Raw genomic sequence first — 19,522 nt, forward strand, 5'->3', positions numbered from 1 at the left:
TTGATTCATTGCTGCTTTTGCAAGAGTCCTTGGGCTTATTGCAAGTTTGCAACCCACCTCTTCCTTCATGCCGGCGGACCAGCATAATGGGTTCTCAGACACCCTCTCCCCAACTCCCCGGTAAAAGAGCTAACTCCGAATCCTCGGCGCCGTAAGAATGTGCCACCATAAACGACGCAAGCGCAGGCGGAGATTTAAAGTGAACAAAATAGAGCAGAATAAAACCCTAATGCTCATAATTCAATAAAAGCAGAGAAACCCACGAAGTGCTGCCACCGTGACTGAAATAAAACAGTCAGATGAAGACTTATTTGTCAGCGAAGCCCAGCGAGAGACATTATCAAAAGCCTTATAAAAATTTGAGCGTATCAGCGTGATATTATTAGAATGCACAGAGAAATAGAATTGGATTAAAGTTGTAGCTGAGCCTATTTTTGCCAAAAACCTCATCCGTGGCTTTATGAAAGACGACGATGTTCAGTTTATGACGGAAATCATCGAAAAGGTCAAAGGTCAAAGATTAATTTGCTCTTACAGAAAAGAAGGCGACAGGAAAAACGTGGTTTTGAAGCCAGAGAAGTTCGCATTGTTTTCACGAAGGAACAAAGAGGGTCATCTTTAGCGGGACTAACGGGATGATAAAATTATAGGAGCAAGGTCTTTAGGAAGAACGGATTGTCTCCTTAATTTCCCAGGGCATTTATTTTACGAAATCGAAGGCAGACACAAAAGATAGGAATCTTTATTCTGTTTATATGAGTATAAAAACGCCATGTAAAGTTTCTCTCGAATCCATAAAACCAGTAATTAATGAGGTATAGCAGATTCCTTCATCGTTACCATCTTCGCTTTATTCTGCTGCGACATGCTTGCTGTTTAGTGAAACTTTTGTCTAAACATAAGATTTTTTTCTGTACAGCTCAGTAACCACACACACACAAACACTAATTTCAACGGACAAATCACAGGAAATGTTTGATCTGTTAAGTGATTAATCAAGAACTATAAACTCGAATAGATAAATATGAATAGGCCTTCCTGACAGACACATGGGGGATTGTGAGAAATCCTCCAATGTCCTCCAAACATATTTCATCCTGAAGATAAGAAAAACATTCGTTTTCTAAGAGTTAACAGAGTATCAGTTCATGGAATAAAAATGTTTAAAACTTTTCGCAATTTTCTCTGTCATTTGATTACTAGCAGAAGCTTATCCTTTAATGATAAACGCTGTTTAAATAGTTTATTGATAAATAGGCTAGTCCTTAATTGCAAATGTAAGTTCCACCAATAACATGCTGGCTCAGTTAAAGCAATAAGCGACTTCAGACTAAAGACGATATCCAATCAAAGATAGTCTCCAAATCTACTTTCAAACAATGCACGATGCTTTAACCATTGGATATTACGAACTAGACACTCCCTCGTTTTCAATTTTCTACAGAGCAGCTCCACAATTCACCAAATTCTTCCGGTAAGTTTCCTTCACCTTCGAAATAACGTAACATCTTTTTGATCAACGTGGTTTTAAGAACAAGAGTCTATGAACAGTTGAAAATGGGTCTCCTTCGAAATTGCTGTTACTATCTTCGGATATACCGCAATACATCAGCTCGTTCGAAAATTTCGGCGTTCGCCGTCTCCCAAAACACACACAAACGTCATCATCGTTTTCAGAAGGATTGTTGTTACGATCAACGAAATTTTCGAAAAAAAAGTTAAATTCCGTATTAACTCAGAGACACTACGATTGCTTCATGCAGCCTCGCATTGCCGATTAAAAAGATAAAGACAAAAGATCAAGAAAGAAGACCAACAGTACAATAAAAATCTTTACGCCGCTGGTTTGGCCCCGTTCCGAGTCTTGTATTTGTCTGTTCTAAGCCACAAAAGTCTCTGACATTGCAAGGAATGCTAGCATGGCAGATGTTCTGTTACACTATCAGTTAATTAGATACCATACAATGATAAAGAATAAAATAACAGGTCTGAATAAAGCGGTTAATGTGTATAGATTCCACAAATGGTCCTATTGTCAGTTTCACAGAGTCCAGGACGAAGAAAACATTCGTTGATGATTAGTGGTCATCATCATCATCATCATACGCTAGCAATATAATAGTAGTGGTCACCGTCAAGAAAATGAATCAGTCAGGCTGATTACAAGCAAGAACAAACAGCTTCTCAGTTGCTGGCAAGTGCTGACAGTTGATAACGAAAACCACCTGCTATGATCACAGGATGTGGGTGAGATAATGATAAACAACGCCTTCAAATCCACTGTTTTCCTCAGTAGCTGCTTGTAAATAGCTCAACCAATCTCCGTGTATAACAAGCTCAAGGAAAGGATGGAATGGAATGGAATATAGAGTCTGGGCCGAAGGCCAAGCACTGGGACCTATGAGGTCACTCAGCGCTAGAAAGGAAATTGAAAGTAGGTAGGTCTGAAAGGTGTAACAGGAGGAAAACCTCGCTCTTGCACTATGAAATAATTGTTAGGAGAGGATGGATGGATAGCAAGATGGAAGAAAAATAATATGAATGGAGGTAAAGTAAAAGGAATGAAAGGGGTTGCAGCTACGGGCCGAAGGGACTCTCCGAAGAACATTTAGCAATGCCTACAGTGAACCCCGTGAGGTGCACTGACGGTACTACCCCGCTACGGGGGTTGGTGCTAAAAGATTATAAGCAGTTTGCATTTTGTTGCAAATCACAGCTGACGCCTCCTTTCCTTGTCGTAACCAGCCTTAGTTGACGACTTTACGATCAAGTACGAAAGCAAGAGCGGCGAAATGTTTAGTTGCTTTAGTTATCATGAGTGTTGAGTGACTTAAAGGGACTTGACATACTTGGGAGTCAAGAACTACATTTCGAAAGTATTTACGGATATTCTGTTTAAGCTTTCGAGGTTTCCTTTTCAGTTTTCTGGAAAAGAAAACTATTGTGACGGCTTCGTCTGTCCGTCCGCACTTTTTTCTGTTCGCACTTTTCTGTCCGCCCTCAGATCTTAAAAACTACTGAGGCTAGAGGGCTGCAAGTTTGTAGGTTGATTATCCATCCTCTAATCATCAAGCATACAAAATTGCAGCCCTCTAGCCTCAGTAGTTTTAATTTTATTTAAGGTTAAAGTTAGCCATAACAGTGCTTCTAGCAACGATGTAGGATAGGGTACCACCTGGCTTTGGCTAAAGTTTCATGGGCCGCGGCTCATAAGCATTATACCGAGACCACCGAAAGATAGATCTGTTTTCGGTGGCGTTGATTGTACGCTGTACAGAAAACTCCTAAACATGAAAAGTTGCCCTTAGTTTTTTCAGTGCTTCCGTTGTTTCTCTGACAGTGGAAAGTTTGCTCTTTAACTAGTAAGAATACATGAAGAAAATAGAACAGAAAAATAATTGCCTTTTTATGTAGTCTCTCTCTCTCTCTCTCTCTCTCTCTCTCTCTCTCTCTCTCTCTATATATATATATATATATATATATATATATATATATATATATATATATATATATATATATATATATATATATATATATATATATATATATATATATATATATATATATATATATATATATCCTATATATATGCATATATATAGTGTATATTATATATATATTTAAAGTTAGGCACTCTCTTTTTACATTTTGTTGCGAGAAAAGCTGTCGTGAATTAACAGTAATATAAAATCATTTAATTTCTGTAACTGTCTCTCATATATTTATGTCCCGAGAAACAGCAATCAGGAAAACTTTGTGTAAAATGAAGCTATTTGAAAGATGAGAATGCTCTCTCTCTCTCTCTCTCTTTCTCTCTCTCTCTCTCCGTGGGTGTGTGTGTGTGTGTGTGTGTGTGTAACTATCTATCTACTGCTCTCAGGCTCATAAAGGTGCCTTCATAAATCTGCTTACATATATGTATTAACACATGAACCGAGGAATGCTTTGCGCATGCGTCCCTACAGCCCGTAGGCAACGTAGTCAATTACTCTGACAGCGTAAGTTCTCCACGTCGTCCAACGAACTTATGCGAACTAGAGGAAACTTTTTTCATAATGCTCTTAAGAACACAATCTGGGAGAGATCATAAGGCGTAGCGCTCTGTTCAATCGTTCGTACTTCAAGACTATTTTCTGTGACAATCGAAATCTACGGAACAGGTAGATACGTGAGGTTTTGGCGACCGAATCTGTCTCGTTCCGGAAAGTATCTAGAGGTGATATGTAGTAAAAGTGAATCGCGGAAAGCTGGAATATGCGGCTGAAATAGGTAATGGCCGCTGAAGACAGTGCTGTGCGGGCAATGTACAGTTTTCCGTCATCTTTCAGAACCTCAACATATTTTTCCCTCTTTGGTAGCAATATTCAAATCGTGCATAGTCGTGACTGTTTGACATTGCATCAACGAACACGCGCGATTTTTCAGTTTACATCAATAGAATTGGTTGAAGGTATCGGCCTTGAGTTACTTAAATGAGACTAGATAACTTAACTTTGACCAGATAACTATTTCTGTATACCCAGTATTATTTTGTCGCCATTTCTAACGATAATTAACTTTGAAATTAGAATAATTCCACCGGTTTTCCTCAAGTCATCATCGTCAGGACACGGCCTTCATATCCCGAGGCCATTACTCTGCCGTACTGTTTTGGAAAGCAAAAATGCCCATTATCAAACTCCTTTTGTGATCTGAATAACAAAAGTTTCATATGAATACTTATAAGAATATTTATTCATTAATAAACAACCAAAATTTGGTGGTAGAGTCATCGGTACCTTCCTTTTTACGCCACCGAACGCACCAAAACCCAGAATTTTTTCCGCTCCTTCCCCCCCACAAATACCGAATTCCACCGCCCCCCCCCTCACCACGATCCGTACCCCATCTCCATCACCCCATAAATTATCGAATTCCCCCTCCTCCCCCCCATCCCTACCCCATCTCCATCACCCCCATAAATTATCGATGATCTCCACCTAACACCTCTTGTTACCTAAAAGATATTTTGGAATTGTTTCCCCCACTATTTCCATTCGGTCTTGTGTGTGATTGTTGATTGTATCATTCTTGTAGCTTAAATTTCCATGCCCGTCCACCCACTGGGTCACCAGAGTGTTTCTTTTATTCTCAGGTACCTAGGCATAAATGTCAAGAAACAGGTCCACCGCCGTTCTGTCATGCCTCCTGATATCCGCGGTTACATTTTTGTAAGTATTGTTTCTCCAGGCGTCAATATCTGTCTTGATGCTGATAAACGTGGAAGTCGTATCTGTTTGTCACAAACACCCGAGTCTTTAAACGGGAAATAGATAACACAAAGATATTATATAATTCTTTGTAGAATTCCACTCCAAAGCCTCCAACGGGAAGTAGATAACACGAATATTTTCTATCATTGTGGGATTCCACTCATCGGCTTATCTGATTTCGTCATTAATACCTCCAAAGCCTCTGAGTTATTTATCCCTTCCTTTGAAGTGTTTTAGTTCACTTAATTGTGTGAGGTTAAGCAAAACACTGTTTCCACAACTGCTCATTCACATGTCTTCAAAATTTGAGGTCATATCTTATCTTAGGTTGTACGCGACGTGAAGGACACCAGGAAATATTCAACCCAAATTTGTATTTGCACGTCGACAGGAATGACCAGTCCGGCGTAAATCTAGGAATTTAACATGATTGATTTTGATTTCTAGGTATTTAACAAAACTAATAATTTTACATAGCTTTAATTAAAGGCGCTTGATCTGACTCACAAAAACGCCTGATGAAACTTTGAAATTATGATCCACTTTTTCATATCCTTCAGGATGATTTTGAAAATTATTCAAATGATCAGTTCTGGCATTTTTACTCATGCAGTTGCTTATAGCTTATGCCTTATGGTATCTAAGAAGTTATATCTGATTATTGGACATTCACTATCAGACAGATGCACCATTCATATTCATGCATACAGATACAGACACACACACACACACACATATATATATATATATATATATATATATATATATATATATATATATATATATATATATATATATATATATATATATATATACACACACACACATATATATATATATATACACATTTATATTCAATCTTATGTATTATTCGACAGATACAACGCAACGATCCTGAAGTACGCTAAGGTCCAGTTAACTGATACGTCTCATAAAGCAGGTAAGTACTTACATTTTCCGTTTTCTATGAATTATTATTTTGTTTCACATACGATTCGTGGTATCGGTCAGAACTACCTGTAAATTTTCACCTTTTTTTCATTGTGCAACATCAATTAATACTGGGAAACTCTGCTTTCCGATACAGTTCAAAATACTGTAATATTTTTTACAGTTTATAGTTTTGTATGTACGCTATTATGTTGAAAAGACTGGAATTTTTGTGACAGTATTATAGCTGATATATCATCGAGACTGCTATCTGAAAATGATTCTCTCTCTCTCTCTCTCTCTCTCTCTCTCTCTCTCTCTCTCTCTCTCTCTCTCTCTCTCTCCCAGATGGCAACTACACTCGCAAATGTCAAATACCAAGTTTGGAAAACCGTTTCCAGTTCTACAGTTTCCTGAACATTAAGGATTACCTGTGTCAGAATCTTGTAAGTATTCTATTTTCTAGACACTAGACACATTCTCTCAGGTAGACAGATGCCTTACTTAAGTGTTACAGTCGCGACGAACGAGTCTGGAGGTTTATCTATCGTGTCCTGACAACCTGCCGGTCAAAGGTGCGTCCGATTTATTAATGGTAGGGTGCCACGACACGACAATGATACCTTCAGACTTGATGGTTGTGGCTGTAGTGTTTTCATATAATTGCTAATTGTCAAACTGAGTTTCGACTACTTATTCTAAGTATTTAACATATATACTAACTTTGAGGGTCCTTCATTTTGATATATGATAAGCAGGTTCTATATTACAGTCGAATATCTATAACCAAATTTTTAAAGTATAATAGATTTGATGATCTGACGGCGGAGCATAATGTTTATTTTATCTTCGCTCATTACATCTTAAACAAAATCAATTGGAGTAATATTCCTTATTCAGCACTTTTTAATAATATTTTCCTCTCTAACCGCGACCAGAGAAAATACACAAAAATATTTCTAAAAGCTGAATCAAACATTTTCTATAACGAAAACGTAAAATCTCAACTCTCGACTTAAGAAAAACCACGTCACGTGACGTATCTCTTCATCTCTCCGAGTTCTGTCAGGCTTCGATCTCTTTCTGAATAGAAATAAAAATCTCGCCTTGGAGAGACAGTTTAGATAAGGAGAGTCAAGGTCCCTTGTTGAGTGAATGAAGGAATGTCTCAGCTAAAGTTTCTGTAGACCAAAAGTTTATATTGGTAGTTGTTCTTGTTCTTTTGTTGGGTTGACTGATTTAAAACTCAAAAAATTACTTTACTTTTCGTTGTCTGGTTTGGATCTGTGGCAACACGGGCTCTTGCCCGCTGTGAACACCCCCCCCCCACAAAAGGAAAAAATTATGATCCATTCATCGTGAACCTTCCAAAAAAAACTGATGTTCCATTCACCGTGAACCTCCCAGAAAACTGATGCATCGGTAACTGCTAACCCCAAAAAACTGACGTTGGCTAATTGCGAACCTCAAAAAAACTGATGTTGTCTCACTGCGAACTCTCAAAAACTGATACTGTGTTGACTGTGAACCCCCCCAAAAAACTGATGTTGCCTCAACTGTGAACCCCAAAAACCTTATGTTGCGTTGACTAGTGGCTTCCAAAAAACTTAAGCTGTGTTAACTTCGAACCACCTATAAAATGATGTTGCATTAACTTCAGACCCCCAAAAAACTGATGTTGCTTTAATGGTAATCCCCAAAAACTGATGTTGCTTTAACTGAACCCCTAAAACTGATGCTGCTTTAACGGCAATGCCTAAAAACTGATGTTGCATTAACTTCAAACCCCCAAAACTGATGGAACCACTTCAACTTCGAACCCCTAAAAAATGATGTTGTCTTAACTTCGAACCCCTTAGAAACTGATGTTGTCTTAACTTCGAACCACCTAAAAACTGATGTGGCATTAACTTCAAACCCCCCAAAAACCAATGTTCTTTTAACTTCGAACCCCATAAAAACTGACGTTGTCTTAACTTCGAACCTCCTAAAAACTGATGTTGCATTAGCTTCAAACACCCTAAAAACTGATGGTGCATTAACTTCGAACCCCCTAAAAACTGGTGTTGCTTTAACGGCAATCCCCTAAAAAACTGATGATACATTAACGTCAAACCCTCCAAAAATTCATGTTGCTTCATCGGCGAACCCCCTAGGCCTCATCATCCGTTGCATTCTGAATTTCTAAGACTGTACTAGAAACCGCGAAGTGCTAAACACGCATTTAATCCCAACAGTCTTGCCTTTAACTTTTGTGAGGCTCAATACTACTCGTACAGTTGTCTAGAATCTTTCTTCCAGCTGTGACCAAGTTACGGAATGATCTGTAGTCATGAAGTTGAATCCTTCGAACTTCAGAAGTTCAAATTAGGTGCAAATGGACTTCTACTGAGCAGGTTCCTACAAGCCACACTTAACAATTTTAGAATTTTCCTTTACTTTATTGTATCTCTTACGTAGTTTAATCTTTACTGCTCTATTTCTGCTCCCATACTGGGCTTCTTTCCTCACAGGAACCCGTGGACTTGAGACATCATCCTTTTCAAAGTAGGTTTTTAGAGAGGCTGGCAATAATAATATAGATAATGACAACAGATACTTCTTACAAGTTCTGACAACCAGACAACGTTCTAAAACTCCACTCCAACTGTATTCCTTCATTCCAGAAGTGGCTTGGTGAAGGGGATGGCCAGAAAGCCGTGTGCACTGACGCCAATTTCAAAATCACTCCCGGCGACTGCCACGTCCTGTCATTTGGCATCAACAACGAATGGTCATTCGACGACGAATTCGCACGTCGTGGGTGTAAGGTGTGACCCCCAAATTAGTTAGTTTTCCCTTTGGCTTAATTCTGCTTCCTTTGTGTTACACGTCATAGAGACGAGGTTCCCCTTAATCTTTTTTTGACACGTTTTTCCACTGGATGTATGAAAGTGACATTAACCGTTGTTTTAGCTCTGACTCATCAATAATATTATCTCTTTTTGGTTTTGTTGTGACTGGTTCTGTTCTTTCCCACTTAAGCTGAGATGTTGCTGCCCAAATAGCTAAATGAACAAAAAAACTAACAAAAAAAAAAACTATCTAGCTGGTATATGCCTATCCCTCCTTCTGCTGGGTGACTCGTTCTATTCTATCTCATTTAAGATAAGATCTGGTCACTCCAATAAATAAACAAACAAGTAAATAAATAAATAAGTAAATAAATAAATTAATTAATTAATAAATAAATAAATGGACGAACAAATATGAAAATATTCTTGTAGATATATCTCTACTTTTCTCGTCTGGGTATGCGCTTCTATTCTAACCCCTTCAAGCCGAGATCTTTCGATGCAGATCTACATATAAATAAATGCGCATTCTTGTAGGTATATGCCTTTGACCCCACGATGGACGCGGAGGACCACCAGAGGTCCCCAAATATCCAATTCTTCAAACTCGGCATCAGCAACATCCAAGGCAGTAGGAAGGTCGGCATGGGGTCGGATTTTAGATTCTCCAAGGTGAGGAAATAATAAAATCTTTGCCGATAGAATGAGCAGCTTTGTGTCCTTGACTAGCCCAGGAAATTTCATAACGAATGGTTAAGGAAAACAGAAACAAGAATAGGTTTCTAGGGGTTTTTCAAATGAGGGTCTCAGCAGATAAGACAGGGTTGATTTAGGCATAAAGAGAGAGAAATAAAAAAAAATGCATATGGCACACGTTATAGAGAAACAAATGAATCGAAAAGGATTCTTGGTGTTATGCTGATAAAAACGTAGCCATACATGCAGGGAAATCACCCAAACATGTAACTTCAACTTGCAGTCACTGATGTACTATTTCATATTGTGAACCAATAGTTACCAGCCAAATATTTCTAACCAGGTACTAGCAAAAGAGCGTTTTTTTTAGTACTACAGATATAAATCGTCGTCAGAATAAAAAAAAATTAAAAAGCTGTCCTGCCTTATGTCAATCAGAAGTTGGAAAACTATCCAATGTGCTTGTCAAAGAGGATAGGTTTATCCTCTAAGGTTTTGTTCACTGTAAAGGAAAAATCTTCCCTATACACATCGTGAAGGGAGAACTCTCTCCTCTAACGCATATCATGAGATAATTATCCTGACATGCGAATGTCAGGATCCTGTCATGTGGACATCAGAACAAATAAGCTACGACGTCAAAAAATCTAACTCATAACCCCTCCATTCTGCCATTTCGCGTCCCCGTAGGGGGCTAGAGCCGTCAGTACACCTCACGCGGTGCACCGTAGGCACTACTTAAGGTTCTTTGCAGCGTCCCTTCGGTTCCTAGCTGCAACCTCTTTCATTCCTTTTACTGTACCTCAATTCATATTCTCTTTCTCCATCTTGCTATCCACCCTCTCCTGACAATTGTTTTATAGTGCAGCTGCGAGGTTTTCTCCTGTTACATCTTTCAAACCTTTCTACTCATGGGTCCCAGCGCTAGGCCTTTGGCCTAAATTCTATATACTCGTATATTCTATTCTACTCTGCCATTTCTCAACAGGTCGACAAGTACGAGAACATCCTTGCTAGCCTGAATCTGACCAACACGACCATCAACTACCTTAAACTGGACGTCGAGCTTTCGGAGCTGGAGTTCTTCCAGGATATTTTCAGGAACTCTCCCCATCTCCTAAATAACATACGGCAGATTGGAGTCGAGCTGCATCATGGGCTGATGGGTAATCAAGGACGTTTTTGTACATCGAAAAGGGGTTTTAGGGAATAGGCCTAATGCTTCAGTAGTTTGGAGTAGAAAAGGGGTTTTCGGGAATAGGCTTAATACTTCAGTAGTTTGGAGTAGAAAATGGGTTTTCGAGCATAGGCCTAATGCTTCAGGAGTTTGGAGCAGAAAGGGGTTTTCGAGAATAGGCCTAATGCTTCAGTAGTTTGGAGTAGACCTTGATTGAGAATTTTTTTTACGTATCAGTGAAGTAAGGTTAAAAAAGACGCTTAATTGCTCAGGAGATTGTAGTTGAACCTCGTCGTTATTCAGAAGATAGAGATCGAGTGCCATCATTAATACAGAGTTAACGTTGTGTTATGTATTGATACGATGTTCTTGCAGATACATATTGTTACAGTCTAATAATAATAATAATAATAATAATAATAATAATAATAATAATAATAATAATAATAATAATAAAGGCTTCTCTTACATCCTAATAAACACCATATTCTTTGGAAGCTTGAATTTCAATTCACTGGCCCCTGTGGGCTAGTTTCATAGGAATAGGGTTCATCTCCTAAATAATAATAATAATAATAATAATAATAATAATAATAATAATAATAATAATAATAATAATTATTATTATTATTATATTATTATTATTATTATTATTATTATTATTATTATTATTATTATTATTATTATTATAACCAGCAAGCTGCTAACGTAAAACTGAGTAACTGGAATTTTACGAAAAATTACACCTTTTTTTTTTTTTAATAAGACTTACTCACTTACTCCAACCTTTCAGGCGAAGGCTTAGACAGCCTGACGACGGACAGGGATCCCATGTCCCCAGTGAGCACTTTCCAGCACTTCTGGCAATATTTCCACGAACTCAAGTGTTACGGCTTCAAGCTCATCCACTCCCACCCGAACTACCTCTGGACTGAAGCAGTGTGGGGGAGAATACTTCCTGGTCGATAGACAATTACAGTATCACGTGATCAAAGGCTCATTCAGTCTGAATGTTGCTCGATTAAGAGCTTAAATTGCAGAGATAAAGATACAATTAGCTTAGTAAAAGAAGGCGAGGATTGGTGTAAAATGCCTAATTGCAGAGATAGAAGACACAGTTAGTTTAATAAAAGGCTAGAATTAGTGTAGAATGCCTAATTTAGCTGGTCCACTGGTTCGTGTCGTGGCATGCCGCTCAGATGTTGAGGGTTCGCGTCTCCCCAAGGGCGATAGAAAATCACTGGTTCTGTATCATGATCAGTTACTGCTGCAGCGTTGGGGGGTCTGCTGCGGTGGGAGGTTGAAACCAACATTCTTTGGAAGCTTGAATTTCAAGTCACTGGCCCCTTTCGTGTGCTTGTTCCATGTGAATAGGTTTTATCTACTGAAATAATAATAATATTAATAAGTTAGCCTAAGGGAAGGACTTATAAATTTCAGTACGAGAAAGATCGGAACATTCGCATTATTATATAGAGATGGAAAAATTAAAATAAAAAGTTTTCCGAATACTATCGGTGAGTTGGACGAATTTCATAAGAATAGGTATGTATCGTCACTGTGGTCTTGAAATGTATCAAGATATAAACTCTTATTTATGTATTCATTTACATGTGCATATACAACTGTGTTCACATAGTTTTCAATTTATGTCTCCTACGGTGTATGTGAGCTTTCCTTAATAAAGACCAGTATACTAAAATGGGTGTTGAATTACTCTTTCATTTCCTATATATATATATATATATATATATATATATATATATATATATATATATATATATATATATATATATATGTATATATATACATACATACATACAGAAATAGCTAACACACAATCTCGTGGAACAGAAATAAATTTCTGACACGCACCAGGATCGAACCCAGGGGCACCAACTGAAAGGCAAGGGGCTACTAACTGTACCACACAAGTCGTAAAAGAAGTTGGAACCTAGGTACCACTGTACCTAAGGCTTTTGCCTGGGCAGGCTTACCGCCTAGCAAACCATATATATATATATATATATATATATATATATATATATATATATATATATATATATATATATATATATATATATATATATATATATATATATATGGTTTTCCTCTAGATTTTTGGGTTCAGAGCGCAATATTCTTCCTTTTATATAATTTTGGGACGAGGTAATTCATTGCTGGATCAACTAAAACACAATATATTTTAAGCTGACTTGCTCTCATGTTTCTGCTAAGCCATGGGGCATCAGTTCTACTTGGCTTAAGCCTTCGCTTGTATTGGGGCTTGGGAGCATAAGTGCATCAACACTCATGGTAGACTTCAAGGGTCGAGAAGAGAGAGAGAGAGAGAGAGAGAGAGAGAGAGAGAGAGAGAGAGAGAGAGAGAGAGAGAGAGATTCAGCGGACATTTCCTTTTATTTTCTAATCATGCATTTGCTAAAGAAAATTATTGCATCATTTCGTCATATTCACTTTAGGAAAATAAGTCTTACAAAAATACATGCACTATATATTTAACTTAGGGTCGCAAACTATGTACACTATTTTACAGAGAACATTTTCTAGCATACGGTGCTCTATTATTCTTCTGGTTCAATATGCCCATTGTCCTGAGCGTCAATAAAATAATCCGACATATTAACAAAATCCAGTTTTGCCCAGGAAAAAAAAAGATCGTACCTCAGTTGAGAAAAGACCTAGGTATCAAATTTTCACGTGCCATTTCTGAAAAAAAAAATCACCATGAAATAAAGCAGTAATATAATAACCTCTACTTCTCGACGTTCTGCAAGTTTTACATCTTTTTTTTAGTTAGGATACTTGGGGCTTGCTTGCTCTTACTTGGCTAATTTGGGGCAACCAGTTTATAAAACCGTGAGGGACATTCGCAATGGAGGGCACAAACTGTCAAAGAAGGACCAAAGGACATGCCGGTTAGCAAAGAGGGACGTTATAATTGGCAAACGTGCAATAGGCTGAAGCCGAGATGGTGATTGAGCGGTTGGTGGCAGTCGAGGTCACTGTGATAGTGGTGGTCGTACTTTGCCACAGAGTGAAGAACAGCTTCCCGTTTTCTTTATCGCCTGCGGGGTCGTGCTCGAAGTCCCCGGTGGATTTCTCCAGTCCCACGGTCCTCTCGTCATCCATCTCGGGAATGGAGACCCTCCTCCTTCTCCTCAGGCGACGTCCTGTGCAGGGAGTTGCGCTGGAAGCTGTTGGCAGAAACGTTCAGGTTTGAAAGAGACGACCACGGTGGCAAACCGCATTCTCGTTTTCCTTAATGACTTTGGCTTTGAATACCGGATTTCGGTGAAGATATAACTGAAAATTTGTACGTGGCGCTCTGTTTCTTAGTTGAATCATAAGCTATAACTGAAAAAAATAGAACGGGGCTCGCCTAATGGCTCTAACAGGAGAGGATATAGGGTATGCATATGGAGGTCCTTCAGAAAATCAACGCTTAAGGGGAATGTAAAAGGTAAAGGCTGCAGCGCTGGCAAGAAGGGTCAAACAGTGTAAAACAAAGAAAGCACAATTAATAAAAACCTAAGGTCAAACTTGCAGAAAAGAAAACTCGAAAATGCACTAAAAGTTTGTTGCTGCAGTGTATGGTAACAAGGAAAGTTACAAGGGTTACAGATGATGGTTTGAATTGAATATAGAATTTAGGCCAAAGGCTAAGCACCTAGGACCTTTGAGGTCATTCAGCTCTGAAGCGGAAATTGACAGCAAAAGGTTTGAAAGGTGTAACAGGAGGAAAACCTCTCAGTTGCACTATGAATCAACACTGTTAGGAGAGGGTGGAAAGTAAGATGGAAGAAAGAGACTACGAAAGGAGGTACAGTAAAAGGAACGAAAGGGGTTGTAGCTGGGGGCCGATGGCACGCTGCAAAGAACCTTAAGTAATGCCTACAGTGCACTGCATGAGGTGCACTGACGACACTACTCCCCTACGGGGCAGATGATGGTGAAAATTAGATTGGTCAGTCAGTTGTTGCTGGAAGTTTTTCGTTACCTTCACCTGCGTTTTACGGTATTTTTTAATCTATATTTCTTTTTCACATTTAGGGGGTAAAAACTTGCATAACCAAACTAAAGACTTCTTGCCACGTGATAAGGGGGTGGATATATTCAGTCTAAGGTGGCAAGAAAAACAATAAAACTACACTCCAGTCTTCTTTCCCTGCTTAGCATCAGCTTTTCAGATAATCATATTTCTTCAGTCACATTTCTTTTGAAATTAATGTAGTAGATCTAATTATCGTCTTGCTTGCAAATCACAAGGCAAAATATTCCCAATCAGAATAATCATGTAGTTTTGCACTGTGATCACAAAGAATTATTGCTGTTAAAAAAATTGCAAATAAAAATCCATGAGGTTAACACTCTTCCTCACAAATTATCTTACGGGAAATGAAGCTCGTAAAAGGAGAATTTTATAAGAAAAATAATTTTCTATCTGGAATAAACATTATTGCACGACTCTTGCACCGAACTTCAAAGTAACTTCCAGGTCTCAAGAGCAACTTGAGGAAGGGATGGTCATGGATTTTTTTTTTCAGAGGCCGAAGGGACTGGCATCCTAATGCCTTCACCTAGCTCAGAGGAAGAAAAGAAAAATCCTCCGTCTGCTGCAGTGACGCCCATCTGGCCCTTCTGGTAGGAACCTAAAAAAGAAAAAAAAAAATTCTTGCGCAAGGACTGGACAAGTCAAGTCGTCCAGAGTGACTCACTGATGGCGCAGAAGTAGGGGACGGTCGTCACGACGATGCTGAGGGTAGTGACCGTCGTTGTCTGGTAGGACTTCAGGAAGAATTTCCCATTAGACTTCTCATCTATGGAAAGAAGAAGAAACTTCTGGTAGAGAGTTTTTTCTCGACGCAAAGGTTGATGTTGATCAGACATCTACCTGCAGTCGTCCTTATCACTACATTGTCAATCGATTGAAACATTGATTGTCAAGTTTCATCACTATCTTGAAATATCTTGCTAACATACTCACACACACACACACACACAAACGCATACACTGGCACTTGTGGAAATGTGACCTTTCAACAACTTCGTTGGAGGAGATAACAAACAATACTTACGTAGTAAAGTCTTCGGTAGTATTTGAATAAACACAAAAAATATTCTGATCTCTAGTACTGTCCTGGACTTAAGGCACTGATCATTTACTTATCAAATGAAAACCAAAAACATTCTGTGGTATTGTCTCGTGAGATTGTCATACCCGACATTCTGCCGTTTTTCGAGAAATATATTGTAATTTGGTCTCATTAAAAATTTACAGTCAACTGCCTTTAATATCTTTATACCCATCATCTTCGCTACAGAATATTAACACATATTAACATTCGTTTCTCTAAATGCTTCTGTGTATAGTCAGGCTCCCCTGCCCCCAAAAAAAAAAAAGACAAAGACTGTTACTGTTATAAAAGTCATATGTTCCCGTTCCTACTTGTTTGTAGCACACACTCTTATAGAGAATAAGAGTAGAGGCAATACAATAAAGACTATTATGTACTTAGACAAAAAGATCAACAAATAAATCAGAAGAGCTGCTAACCTTCAACTACAGATGATCCCTGGCCCAGTGCTGGAATTGCCAGCAAGCCAATGAGGAACGTACACAGATGCAGCTTCTGTTGGGAGAAAAACAATGAAATAAATGCGCGGGAATGAATCGAGGTTTCTCAGATTGTGGTTTAAACTTATGATCTTCACTGCTGGAATTATTGATCGTCAAGCATAATCAAGAATTTTCTTTCAGCGGCGGAGAAGGCGTTGGATCCATATTTTATGAGAGACATATTATGTAATCATTTCCTTGTTTATCTTCATGACTTCGACGACCTTTTTTTTCATTTTGACTGTTAATCTTTGCTGAGTTCTATTTCTTCTTCCGTGTTCCCAAAGAGGCTGAGTCACGTCCGCTCTTCCTTGTTACTCCCGGTCTAGGCAAGATGGGCGCACTTGGGTTGCTTTCTGAGTAACCTTTGCTTCTAAATATAAGGCACCATGAAATCTTTAATAACACTGATTGATCGATACATACCTGCTGGCATTGCAAACGCTATGGTCGTCGATTCCGGAAACAACCAACAGCAAGGAAATATTAATCCCTCTTCTTTTAACAGCTAAATCCTCGAATGTACCTAATCTTCTCTTTCAGCCAAGATAAGTTGAATTATTTAAGTCACCAGTGTCTCTGTCATATAGATTTTGGACAAGGGAGTTTTCAGGTTTTAGAAGGTGTTTAGTCTACTGAATGGCTGAAGTTTCAAAAGTTTGCATTCATTACTTAATGTACAGATGACATACAGATGTATCTGTAAATACACAGATCGCACTTCTCTGGGCCGCAGCCAAGTATGACAGAATAACCTTTAGGTGAACTTATTTTTCAGAACTATATCCAGCGTTCTCTTGAGGCTTGACACTTCGACAGAAAAATATTCCCAATTCCGATCTGCCTGTTTCCCGCCGTTAACTTATTATTGACTTCGAATATCAGTCTCATTATTATTTACCTTCAGTGGAGTGTCAACTAATTTTGGTGATGTTATACAGCGGGATAATCAAACCTCGTAAAGAACTTGAAGATGGAGACTAGAATTCCACTGATGAATAGAGTAACAAAATACTAATAAACGAATGTCTCACAAGCAAGAATTTCGGAAGGACTGCATCGTGATTAATTCACGCACCTTCAGTGGAAAAACAACTGGAATCATCTCTCTCTCTCTCTCTCTCTCTCTCTCTCTCTCTCTCTCTCTCTCTCTCTCTCTCTCTCTCTCTCAGTCCTGGAGCAGCCCAAGAGACAGCTCTGTTACTCACCATGGTTACGTGTGACTGACGAATCCCAAAAACATTCTGTGCATATATCTAGTACACGGAGGCAAGGGGGGTGTGTGTGGTATAGGGTTCCACCGAAGGAGGAGGGTAAAGGACTGTATAACCCAAATGACACAATTGCATCCTAGTTTTCCTTGAAGTGACCGAGCAACGAGGAAAACCGAGCGCGAAAGCAAGCAGCAGTCGAGTTGCTTGACGCATCGAAAGCAATCCGGGTAATTCCTCCTACGGAGCTCCTGCTATTTTCCTCGCTTATTTCGTCAGCTCCTCTAGCCTCATTCGGCCACATTGCCGCTTACGCCAGATTCCTTAGATCTGTCGTGAGTGTCTTCCTGGCATGCCACCTCCAAACCTTGAGCCCGTCGCCCAGACGCTAGATGACAACAGGTATTCTTACGTCAAGTCGCAAGGGTGCCCAGAAACGCCGTCGACGGGAGAGCCGTGTCCTCCAGGAAGGCGCGAGCGTCATAATACGGAGGCAGCCCTGAAAACCAACATTCGGGGTCATTCAAATCCCTGCTGAAGCAGACGCTACGGTCGACCCTACGACCTCCTATGGGGCTCGGAGGGCTTTACCAGTACCTCCTATAAGGATCGGAGGACTTTCCCAGCACCTGACGAAGGATAGCCCTGCCGTCAGTAGCGACAAAATGAGGGAGCGGGGAGAATGTGTAGTGTGTCTTTTTATTTAAAAACCAAATCAAATGTATTTGGTTAACTGAGGCTATCCTCCTGGAATTCTTAAGGGAATATTTGCTACCTGGTGTTGCCGGGGGTCCATCCAGTGCAGTGGTTCTTAACCTGGGGGTGCGCCCCCCTAGGGGGGCGTCAGAAATTTCCAAGGGGGCGCGAGCCCTAGGGCAAAATAAATAATTCTCTAATTATATTAGTTATTCTCTTAACAAGAGTCGCTAAGAAGCAGTGTCAAGTATCTCACTAATTCATTCCCAAAAGAATAAAAACACCCCTTCTCTTTCTCTTTTTCTTTCATTTTCCTTTAAACCTGGGAGGGAATTTTAACTCATAGATGCAAGGGGGGCGTGAGGGAAGGACCAACTCTTAGAGGGGGCGTGGTAATAAAAAGGTTAAGAACCAATGATCCAGTGAATCCCAGAGAATCCCAAAGGCCCTGTCTTGTAAAAAGATCCTTTTTGCCGGTTTAATTGCGGAAGAGACAGAGCCCCCACCCCCCATCCACCTTTTCAGCCATTGTAAAGTCCATTCATTTCAAATTTGTCACTGAAAGACAATCTTGTATTTTTGCATGCATGTCATTTGGCTTGACTTTTCTGATAAACAATCCTGTATTTTTGCATGCATGTCATTTGGTTTGACTTTTCTGATAAACAATCCTGTATTTTTGCATGCATGTCATTTGGTTTGATTTTTCTGATAAACAATCTTGGATGTGTTTAAAACAATTGGAAGTTCTTATTATTGCAAGGCCGAAATCGGACCCCAGTTTCAAAATTAGCTTATAATGGGCGAAACTGGAGCTACTTCCAGAAAAAAAAAAAAATGGGTCAATTTCATTTTTGAAGGCAGCTGGATTCTTGTTTTTATTAATTTTTTGGGAAATGACCCATTGTTTCTCCCTCTCCTCTCTCTCTCTTCCCCAACACTCTCTTCATTTCCCTATCTCTCTCTCTCTCTCTCTCTCTCTCTCTCTCTCTCTCTCTCTCTCTCTCTCTCTCTCTCTCTCTATTAGTTTACAAAGAAAACAGAAAGGAACAAAGGCAGCTCGACTGAACGCAAGCAACACATATGGA

General features: G+C 39.2%; 1 protein-coding gene across 1 annotated transcript; it reads left to right on the plus strand.

The window, feature by feature from the left end:
• Positions 1–1,379: 1,379 nt before the first annotated feature.
• On the plus strand, positions 1,380–11,858 carry LOC136846348 (uncharacterized). The gene is made up of 6 exons (XM_067117147.1): positions 1,380–1,474; positions 6,131–6,192; positions 8,805–8,992; positions 9,554–9,688; positions 10,701–10,878; positions 11,683–11,858. The coding sequence occupies exons 1-6, from the start codon at positions 1,380–1,382 to the stop codon at positions 11,856–11,858; spliced, it is 834 nt and encodes a 277-aa protein (XP_066973248.1).
• The last annotated feature ends 7,664 nt before the right edge of the window (positions 11,859–19,522 follow it).

This window comes from Macrobrachium rosenbergii, chromosome 15 (genome assembly GCF_040412425.1).
Source record: "Macrobrachium rosenbergii isolate ZJJX-2024 chromosome 15, ASM4041242v1, whole genome shotgun sequence".
In the NCBI taxonomy this organism is placed as follows: Eukaryota; Metazoa; Arthropoda; class Malacostraca; order Decapoda; family Palaemonidae; genus Macrobrachium; species Macrobrachium rosenbergii.